At 37.5% G+C, this 11434-nt stretch overlaps 1 protein-coding gene across 2 annotated transcripts in view; it reads left to right on the forward strand.

Moving 5' to 3' along the window:
* SLC6A15 (solute carrier family 6 member 15) overlaps positions 1-11220 on the forward strand; it is a 50752-nt gene extending 39532 nt beyond the window's left edge. For both annotated transcript variants that reach the window (XM_089524011.1, XM_089524012.1), the window contains 6 exons: positions 1171-1412; positions 1517-1706; positions 3218-3410; positions 5554-5713; positions 7868-8030; positions 9785-11220. In XM_089524011.1, coding sequence (XP_089380137.1) covers positions 1171-1412; positions 1517-1706; positions 3218-3410; positions 5554-5713; positions 7868-8030; positions 9785-10156 — 1320 coding nt within the window. In that variant the 3' untranslated portion in view covers positions 10157-11220. The remainder of the gene's footprint in view (positions 1-1170; positions 1413-1516; positions 1707-3217; positions 3411-5553; positions 5714-7867; positions 8031-9784) is intronic.
* The last annotated feature ends 214 nt before the right edge of the window (positions 11221-11434 follow it).

The following is an 11434-nucleotide window of genomic DNA, read 5'->3' on the forward strand; positions in this document are numbered from 1 at the left end:
ACATGTTCCCCAGTCCTAATTCACCCAATAGTGACATACAAAACATATTGAAAATTTCACAGGTTTCAGTACTATATATATATATATATATATATATATATATATGCTTGCCTGAAAAATAAATTCCATTGAATGGCCAAGTAGCTTGGCATAGCATTGTGGAGTATGCTTTGTACCAAGCTAAGAAATAGTTCCATTGACTTTTCAGAGTGAAAATTCTCATACTTCAGGTGTAAGACAAACTATCCCAGGTTCTGTGGACTCTGTGAAACACATAACTAGAAAAGAAAAGAAACCTCTAAAGTTTAAATGTCACCCAGTTTCTATTTTGAGAGAGATATTTTCGAATTGTTATCTGTATTGTTTCTTTCAAGGCACTAAATCCAGCATTAGTCAAACCTTGAGTAGACCCATGGCAATCAATAGGATTGAAATTACTCATTGCCAGCACATTCCATTCACTCTTCCCTTAGTAGGACTAGCACTGGATTTAGCATATTTTCTTTTAAGTACTGGTCTATACCCAACATTGTGCTAACAGATGCACATGAATATCATCAAAATTTCTTCCTGTCCCCTTTCCCCTGAAATACAGGTCTGGGAGGTCTTTAGGCCTTCAGAGCTGGTTTTCTGGGTTCATAGTGAGCTCAGGATCATTGTACCATCATACTTGCTGACTGGAGTAGTTCAATCAGAAGAAGCAAACATTAGATCCTATCCACACAGTGGTAATACACCATTTACTGTGATGATGCTTTGCATGCAAAATGACATTATATCATATGGATTTAATTGTATGAATTAATATCTTATTACGTTCCCTCCAGTTTTAATAGAGCTATATACCTCTTTTCTTAAAAGAAAAAAAATGTTAACAACCACATTGATTATCTTTTTTTGAGGGAGTAGGGTGTAAATATTAGCAAAATAACCTCAGATGAATATGTTTGTGAGATATGCCTTTGTCAGAAATGCAGATAAAGGGGACAGTATACAACAAATTATTCAATGGCAGATTTCAAATTCAATTTTGGATTTGCATTGTGGTTTAACATTTGGGTTGAGAATGTAGAATGATGTGGGTTATCTTCCTGGATGATTTGTTGCCTCTCCATTTAGGAGAAATGCTATGTTTTGTAGCTGACATATATTGTATCTAATTTCAAACAGCTTGAAATAATGCTGGAGCCCAAGGTCTGGAGAGAAGCTGCTACTCAGGTGTTCTTTGCCTTAGGGCTTGGATTTGGTGGAGTCATTGCCTTTTCAAGCTACAACAAGAGAGACAACAACTGCCATTTCGATGCGGTTCTGGTGTCCTTCATCAATTTTTTCACTTCTGTGCTGGCAACTTTGGTGGTGTTTGCTGTTCTGGGCTTCAAAGCAAATGTCATAAATGAGAAATGCATTATCCAGTATGAATATTCATTTCTTTATCCATTTTTATATTTCACGTAGGAATTTCCACAATAATTTTTTGGCCTGACTGGATGCATTTTTATTATCTTGTGTTTTACAGAAATTCTGAAAGGATTGTTAACCTTCTGCATATGGGAAATCTTAGCAGAGATGTCATTCCTGCTCATGTTAATTTCTCAAGCATTACAGCAGAAGATTATAATCTGGTTTATGATATCATCCAGAAAATAAAAGAAGAAGAATTTCCTCTTGGACTGAAACCCTGCCTGATTGAAGATGAACTAGACAAGGTACTTCATTCTTTTGAAGAAAGATTACATATAAGCAACTGTTTTAATAGCCTTTAAAGGTTGGACTCCACTGAATATTCAAAATCACCTTTCTAATATATTTCCACACATTGGACTCTGTCTAACTCCATCCACCTCTTATTAGCTCTATATCTGAAACTTTATATTTGTTTTACATCCTGCAGGGCAGCATAAGTCTGTGGGACACATGCAACTTTTAGGGGCTTTCCCGCTCTACCAGGCTTTTGCCAGCTATTTACAAGTCCATTTACTTATTTTTTAAAATATTAAATGTTTTACACCTCAAAGTGCACTTTTAGATGCCACTCTTGGGGGAATTTACAATCACCTTTAAGACTCCCATATATAGATAAACTTGCCCAGAAATTGCATCTGAAAGGAAATTTGTGCTGTGATTTTCAGCTGATTCTGCAGCTGAAATGATGTGGGAGATCCCAAAGTAGTGGCATGTAAAAAAAAAATCATCCCATGCCATTATGCCATGGCTCCTGTCCCTGATAGATAGAACTAATTAACCTCCTTACCCTGAAGCTCTATACTAGGAAACAGTATGGAATTTTCCAGGATGCACAGCTTTGTACTGTAAGTCAATCATGTTGTAAGCCATCCAGGATATCTTGCTGGTTCTACCAAGAATGCCCACCATAATCCAACTAGTCATAGTACAGCCAAACCTAGCTGCTGCATGACTTTAGAGATCCATGTTTATTACACCTGTCTTTCTCTTTTTTCCTACCTGTTCCACACATTAATATACATCCTTAAATATATGAATATTCTGTATGGAACAGTTCATATATCATCAGGAAGCACCTTCCTCTGTAGCCTCTAGCAGATATTATTTCTGCATTTGATGAATGTGCATAGAAGGTTAAACAGTGCAGGCTTTGTTTCTAACCTTATACAGTAAGGATGAAGTTCAAGCAGTTCTCTAGATAATGTTGGAGTGCAGCTCACAGCATTTTAAACTATTGGTTGTCCTGATTACAGCCTCAATCCTATTAGTTATTCCCAACTAGAATAAAAATAACTTGTATTACGTTTTCTTTCTTCTTTCCCCATAGATACATAAGGACTTCTCTCTGTCTCCACATACGCTGCAAAAACTATGGAATTTGACACTGCTTTTAGTTGTCGTGGCTTAATTCTATGGAATTCTGGGATTTGTAGTTTTGTGAGATATTTCTGTCAGAGAACTCTGGTGTCACAACAAACTGCCAGTCCCAGAATTCCATAGCCTTGAACGATTGCAGTTAAAGCAGTATCAAACTGCATTATTTCTGCAATGCAGATCAGACCAAAGAAAGCACATTAATAAGTCCACATTCTGGGTTAGTTTTTCTGTCATCAGTGGAAAAGTTCTAAAGTGTGGTGCTCAAAGAATATGGTTCTCTTATCCCCACAATTTTACAGACAGTATATATTAATTCTGCTGTGATTTTGCCAAGTTCTCCTATCTTGCTTTAATTATTTGAATTTCTCCTTGACAGGCTGTTCAAGGAACTGGTTTGGCTTTCATTGCCTTTACAGAAGCCATGACACACTTCCCTGCTTCTCCCTTCTGGTCAGTGATGTTCTTTCTCATGCTGGTAAATTTAGGGCTTGGCAGCATGTTTGGAACCATTGAAGGGATCACTACCCCTATAGTTGATACCTTCAAAGTAAGAAAAGAAATACTGACTGGTGAGTTGTTACATATTTCTTTAAGTTTCATTTATTTCCAGGATAAAAGTCTCTTGACAAAAATTAATTTTGCTGTAAGAGCTAATGACTTTTTTAAAACAACAACAACAACAACACTCAAATTGTAAGGCATTATAAGTGTAGAACCTATAGACACTATAGATAGTATTATAGATCCTATCTGTATTGCAGGCACGCTGATGTCCTTTTCCAAGCTGTCAATCTTTCAGTCTGTATATACAGATGGTAAATCCACTATAAGTACAGAACAAAAATGCATGTGTAGTAATAAATGGCAAAGTGTATATTTCAAAAACCTGAAGTGGATAAGAGAAGAAATCATTGTATTTTTGATGATATAGTCAAAAAGAAAACCAAATTTCAGTACTTTAAACTCCTAGCTCTAATTTTTTCTAAGTTGCCTTTTCATATGTCAGTTTCCCCATTAATACTACATACATATGTTACATGACTTTTTATAAAAGGGTTTTAGTACATTCCTCTACAGCAAAGATTGTACAGTGCGCCCGCGCAGGGAGGAAGGGGTGGCACATCCCATAGGGACAAATGGGGCGCGTGCCTGTGGTGCACGTGTGCTGCCGCGCCACCACATGCACGAGCCCCATATATTTAAATGGGGCTTGAACATAGGAGTTTTTTGTTTTACGTGGGGGAGTCCAGAATGGATCCCCCGCATAAACAAAGGGCACATAGTAATTGCTGTTACCAGCAGAATCAGTAATTGTTTTTTCAGACTTCTACCTGTCAAGTATTATCAGTTTTTCAATATCTACAGGCCCTTTCACACTACATAATTATAGCATTGTAGAACTGAAATGAGAAATGTAGGAAGTTAAAGAATACTTCACAAAGGCCAAGAATTCTTGTTCATTTCAAAATGACCAGTTTGGAACTATGAGGGCAAATATTTCCAAATCAACCAGTAGCAAACAAGTTGTGAGTATTTGCATACAGTGTCATTCAAATTTAAATAAACAAGGCAAGGAAACTGTGGGTTAGATCCAGGTTTAGATGCTTAGAGAAGGTACATACAAATAAATGAAAGTTAAGTCATCTTAATTTAATGGCCAAGAGGCTATACAGGCCACCCTTTTGGGGCGGTCTGCAGCCACCCCTTTTCGCCCAGATCGGGGCTGTGGCAAATGCATGCTACAGCCCTGATCTGGCCTTCAGAGGATGCAAAAAGGAGCAGCAAAATGCAGCTCCTTCTTGCGCTTTTTAAAGGGTGTATATCCATCACAGTGTGGTGTGATGACACCCTTTTGGCACTACATCATGTAGATGCAGCACCAGAGTGGCATCATCATAGCATGTGCTGTGTAAATGGCCGTGCACCAAAATGGTGCCATGGGGGCGGAGTCACAGCATCGAGTGTGCAGATGCTCTGCCGTAACTCTGCCCACATGCCAGCCTTTCGGGCCAATCTGTAGAGACTCTAACGTAAGTCTCATTGATTTTTGAATATGACTAAATATAGATTCAGGTCAATATATGGATTCATATTTGTGCTTCATAAAATTACACAAAAGGGGCAAGTGACCTACATATTTGGAAATGTGAAGCCCTCATTCCACAATGCCTTAATATACAAGTTCCAAATTTTTGTGTAATTACACTGCCCTCTTTCCTGATCTGTTTCTTTTGTTGTTTAAATACAGAGTTGCCAACTCATGCCATTGAAACCCCTAATAGCTATTAATATTTATGGCTAGGAGATGTACACTACAAAACAATCAATTTGTCAATATTAGTTTCTAATTTTTCCATTCTGTACCATATTCCCATTTCCATATTGATTTGCTTAAATGAAAACATGAGCTCAAATTTTGTAGTTGCTGTGTTTGTTCTTGCATGTTAATCTTTGCTTGTCTCATATTATGTGCGAGAATGAAAAATTTCAAAGGTTTTCAAGAGTAATGAGAGATTTTCTTGCATTTTTCTCCCCCCTCCCTTCTTTGGGATCTTGTTTGCAAAATATTGCATGAAAAACTGTCACTACCATTTGATACAAGATGTAGTATCAAGTGAGAACTCACCACTAAGAAAAAACATAACAAGAATATAAATGTTTGAATGATGACTCACCTTTTCACCTGTTTTTTGTTTGTTTGTTTTGTTACAGTTACATGCTGTCTTCTTGCATTTTGCATTGGCCTAATATTTGTGCAGCGGTCTGGTAATTACTTTGTAACTATGTTTGATGACTACTCAGCCACATTACCTCTGCTTATTGTGGTCATTTTGGAGAACATTGCCATGTCTTACATTTATGGGATAGACAAGTAAGTGCCTCTCCTCCTCCTCCTCCTTCAAATATTTATACTCCACTCTAAATCAAGAGATCTCAGGATGGCTTAAAAATGGCCTTAAACAGTTTAAATAAGTTTAAAACAATAAGATAATTTAAATGTTAAAACATATTGAAAAATGTAATGAGTTAAAACTAAATGTTAAAAGTTTTAAAAATATATATAACAGTCTTTGCATTAAATTAATGAAGCATAAAGGCTTTGTTAAATAATGAAGTTTTAACTTGGTGACATGTGTTTTGATGCCAGCCAGGTCTCCAGGGACAGACCATTCCACAGTTGAGGGTGCTATGGTTGAGAAGGACCTCCCCCATGTTCCAAGACAGTGCATTGACCTCACTGGAGGGACATGGAGGAGCAGATCTTAATCCTCAGGCAAGCACATATGGAAAATGGCTTATTAAGGTCCCAAGTCCCAAGTATTGAGGTCCCATGACATTTAGGGCTTTAAATATCATCACAAGCACCTTTAAATCATACTGAAAATGTATTGGCAGCCAGTACAATTCTTTTAAAACTGGCATTACATAATGTATAGATGATATTCCACTCAGCAGTTGAGTTGCCACATTTTGCTTTAGGTGCATTTTTCGAGTCTTCTTCAAAGGCAGCTCTACATAGAACACGTTACAACAGTCTAATTGAGAAGTTACCAGTGCATGGATTTCTATGGCTACATTATCCTTGCCAAGGAAAGGCCATAGCTGGTGCACCGGTCAAAGTTGGCACCAAGCACTCCAAGCCATTGAGTCCACTTGCATCTCCAATGACAAGAAGGGCTCTAAGACTATTGCTGACCAACTCATTAAATAATGAGACCAGACATAGAGAACTGGGTTATAAAATGGGCAACTTTATTAAAATTCAACCTATTTAACTTTATTTCTTGAGAACTGCAAGTCCAGGGGGGAGAACCTTGTGCAGGAACAGTTGGCAGATGGTCTGCTCCAAGACCAATTCCCCAGCTTCCAAAAGGGTGAAAACACTTGAGCCCCAAGGGCAATCCATACTTTGGGTTGCTTCCTGGCCGGCCCTCATCCGGAAGGCCAACCCAAGACTCCACCATTTAACTCTCAAGACTTAAGTGAGGGTTTAAATATCAAGCCAGCCCCAAGGCAAGTCTCTTTCCCTGCATGTTTAGTCTCAAGACATAAACCTCCGTTCCGGAGACCCACCTTCACCCTTTAGAAGGGTGTCGAGGTGCTCACCGAACCGACTATCTCCCCCTGCCTATGCATGAGGCCTATTTATGGCCACACTCTAAGCCAATCATCCAATTCCCCATCCAACAGTGTAGGGTAGGCAAAAAACCCTTGGGAAAACAAGGGCAAAAATTCCTACCCAGCCCCAAAGCAATCAGAATGAATCTTACACTGTCATTGAGGTGGGAGGGTGGGCCAGCTCTTACAAAGTGACAGGGAGTAAAGGGTGGGAGAGCCTTAAATAGGCTTACCCCGTCCCCTCCCTGTCTAACGGCCACACAAAAGCACGCCATTTTCTTTTAAATGTTCTGGTCTCTCCAATGAGAGGCCAGCAAATCCTTCTCGCTTGGCCAATGGGCCACGAGAAGAAATCCCAAGCTACTTAGCTGCTCCTTCATAGGGAATACAGTCCCATCCAGAACAGGTTGTTTACCAAGTTCTGACAACCACTAATCTTCAATTCTTTAAATACCAAGGATTAAACAGTAATGCCTACTACAGTACTATTGGCACAATTATTTAACTTGTCATATTCTGTAGTGTATGTATTATATATATTAATGAATTCATATCATTCACCTAGTAATAGAGATTTCTGTTACTTTGGGGACTATATTAATTCTTTTGAATTAGTAAACACATTATTTTTTTAGGCCATATATTAGTACAGTGGGCCCTTGGTATCCCCTCAAGTTTGGTTCTAGGATCCCATGTGGATACCAAAATCTATGGATGCTCAAATTTCATTATATCTAATGGGTGTGGTAAAATTGTGTCCCTTATATAAAATGGAAAAATCAAGGTTTGCTTTTTGGAATTAATTTTTTTTAAAAAAATACTTCCAAGCCATGGATAGCTTAATCCATGGATACAGAGGGCTGACTATCTTACATCACTTGGATTAACAATATCCCTTTCTTCCCAGGTTTATGGAAGACCTAAAGGATATGCTTGGCTTTTCTCCAAACCCATACTATTACTATACCTGGAAATATGTTTCCCCTGTTGTTTTATTATCTTTGCTGGTAGCTAGCATTGTCCAAATGGTATTAAGCCCTCCTGGTTACAATGCATGGATTGAAGAGAAGGTGAGTGATGACTTTAAAAAAAGGACACAGACACTACCCATCTTTGAAGTGTATCAATAACAGCAGTATAGAAAAGCAAACAATTAGAAGCTTTAGTTTGTGTATCAGATACCACATGCTAAAACTTATAAAACATAACACATTTCTTTTTTCTTTACAAAGTATTAAGCATTTTAACTTCCAGAACTTCTTTCTAGAGGCAGTTAGGACAGAGTAGAGGTTCTATAATGTATATGAAGAAGATCTATGCTAGTGAGGGATAGCACTTCACCCTAATTGTTGTTATGCACCATTGTTGGCTTTGATTTACAGTGACCTTAGAATGAGGCCTCCCAAAGATCCTGTTATTAACAGCTCTGCTTAGGTCAGGCACACTCAGGGTTGTGACTTCCTGCTAGCTATAGGCCCTGGGACAAGGCATCTCAGGAACAAGGTAGGAATGGCCTTCTATTCCCCCATAAAAATTTAAAGGCCTTTCCTCCCTCACCCCATCATGGTCATCTCACTTTGTTGTAGACTTTTCACTACTTGGAACCAACAGAAGCGATTTTTGTTAAAAAGGAAAAGAAAATGGAATTGCCATAGTTGATTAAAAAAAAACAACAAAAAACTAAAGCAAATCCACTGTCACCACACATGCAATGCACCTCTTCTGAAGGGCTTGAAGGGCTTCTGTGGGCTTGCAGGGCTTTGGAAATGGTTGATGATCTTGACTTCTGCTCTACACCACTGACTTAAGATTGTTCCATAAATTGTTTCATAAATTGTCCAGAAAATAGCCATTGCATTTTTGTAGAGAAACATTTGCCTGTTGCAGTTATTTGTTCCTCTTTCTTTTAGTCACCATCCTTTTATTTGCAAGAACTGTGTATCACTATGCTCATGAAATTGTTCAACATATTTTATCTTAACTTTAGACTTACAAACTTTTATATATTTTGGGGGTGGGGGGCTTCCTTTGGAGCTGTGAGAACCTGGGAGGGCTTGGGAACTGAAATATGTATCACCAGCACTTTGCTTGAAGGACATCCATATTTCATGTTCCCTACACTGCAGTTTATTGTTATGTTCAACAAAACATTTTATTGAAGCATATATGATGTCATATACTATCCATTTAACTAATCCTTTTACATTCAGAGTCTCTGCATTATACTATATAATCTCTTCTGATAACCTATATTTCACATTGGTCTTGCTTGCACATCTTGGAAGAGTTCTTTCTTGGAATCTGTCTCCCAGAATCTTTGATCTATTATAGCCAGTGGCTAGAACTTGTAGTCTGAAAGGACCCTTTACAAACACTTTAATTTTCTTTAATACTGGAAATATCATCACTGGTTTCATCTTAAGGAACCATCACATTATTTTTTAATGTTAAGAAAGAGGATATTTTTTCCATTCTGTTGCTTTCTTGTTCTTGGGTTAAAAGGCACAGATAAATGGAAGAAATGGATGGCTATAGTAAATACATATTTGTACATGCATAGTAGTACTCTGTAAAAAATTGGAAATGAAGAAAGCTAAAGGGTTTGAATGTCTTAATACTTCAAAAACAAGATAAATAATTTGAGAAAATTCCAAAATCCAGGGATAAACTTTGATTGAATAAATTTTTTTAGGAAAAAAATCCATATTTCTGCCTCTTAGAATTTGGGAGCTTAGAATTTAGAGTGAAAACTTTAAAGAAGAGGATTTTGCAGCAGGAAGATTTTTAACAATATTTTTCTCTCTCTCATTCTTGGTTTTCACAGGCAACTGAAGAATTCCAGAACTACCCAACTTGGGGGCTAATTGTCTGTATCTCTCTCATTATTTTGGCTATGCTTCCTGTCCCAGTAGTTTATGTGATCCGCTGCTGCAATCTCATTGATGATAGTTCTGGTAGTTTGGCAGCTGTTTCCTACAAAAGAGGACGGATTATCAAGGAGCCCGTGAATCTTGAGGGAGATGATACCAGTCTGATCAATGGGAAGAGTCCAAGTGAGGTGCCATCTCCAAATTTTGGCAAAAAGATATACCGAAAACAGACTAACTCTCCAACAGTGGATACTGCTCCCAATGGTCGCTATGGTATTGGTTACATAATGGCAAATATGTCAGATATGCCTGAGTCTGACTTGTAGCTACAAAAGTAGGGTTGATGCCTTTGTTGTTATTCTGCACCACTGAACATTTGTTCTCTTTAAGAGAAGTGGTCCACTTCCCTTACTAGAGCGCAATCTCAGGTGCCCAATGGCTGTGTCCTTTTAAAAAGATCATGACATACGGTACAAAGAGCTTGAAAATCCCTTTTTGGCTCACTTCTCTGGTTTCCCTTTGTACTGAAGGGGATGCACATAGATATTAATTGGTAATGGCCTCGCTTTGTCAGGTTTGCCAGATTTTTTAAAAATTATTTTTGCATTTAATTTGAAAGTTTTTCTATCTTTAAAGTACAGGTGTTACCTCAGTTTGTAGCAATTTTTTAAGTGAATTCATATTTCTCTACTGCTGTAACTGGAATTTCCTTCTTTGTTCCTGCTGGTTAAATTCCCCCTTATTGGAAAACAAAAATGAGTTCCAAAGAGTTTGCCAAGCCTGTTTTGACTGCACTTATTTGTACATAACATTTTGTAGATAATCTCGTACTTTTTTTAAGCAACCACAATTCCTTAGGCTACTAGCTGAATTTAAAAAGAAAAAAAGGAGAGAAAGCAGCAAACCAACATATTTAAAACCCTGCAGATTATTTTCTTACATGTAATAGCTGTATAGAGCAATAGTATTAGTAAATCAAGTATGATTATGCTGGAAACAAAAGAAATCCTCAAACCTTGGGGAACTGCATATGACGTGGCTGTACTATATTTGGTTTTTTCAGTGTGAAAATTATGTCAGAGCGAGTCACTTCAAGACTCTTAATGATTGTGCAGATTCTGCATTTTTCTAAGCTGTGTGCCTAAAAACAAACAAACACAAAACCCCTCCTAATATTTATTGTGGTTACAAGATTATATATATTATATTTATATATAATATACTTGTAATGTACATATGTATAGTAATATTGTATGTAACAGCTTCAAGCCTTGAAGCCAGATGACTTTAAAAATTGTTTCTGTTTTGTTTCTGTTTTATGCAAAAAAGATTGTTTTCCCCCTCAGTCAGTGATAATTAAGAACTGTATGCCATTACATTTAATCTAGGAATAAAGAGAGTGGAAAGTTGTTTACTTTGTATTTTCTGGAATGTTTCTCCATATGAGTCTTTCAAATGAGTTAGAAAGGGAAGGTCAAAAAGAAATGTTGGCAGCTTCAGAATGAGATGAATTTGGGGCTATAGTTAGCAACTCTTTCCATGGAGAAAGGAAAATAATGTCCATATGCCACAGTCCTATGGGACTTTATCACACAAAGCTAGCA

The sequence above is a fragment of the Sceloporus occidentalis genome, unplaced genomic scaffold (assembly GCF_023333645.1).
Source record: "Sceloporus occidentalis isolate IW3139 unplaced genomic scaffold, rSceOcc1.0.p SCAF_5, whole genome shotgun sequence".
NCBI lineage: Eukaryota > Metazoa > Chordata > Lepidosauria > Squamata > Phrynosomatidae > Sceloporus > Sceloporus occidentalis.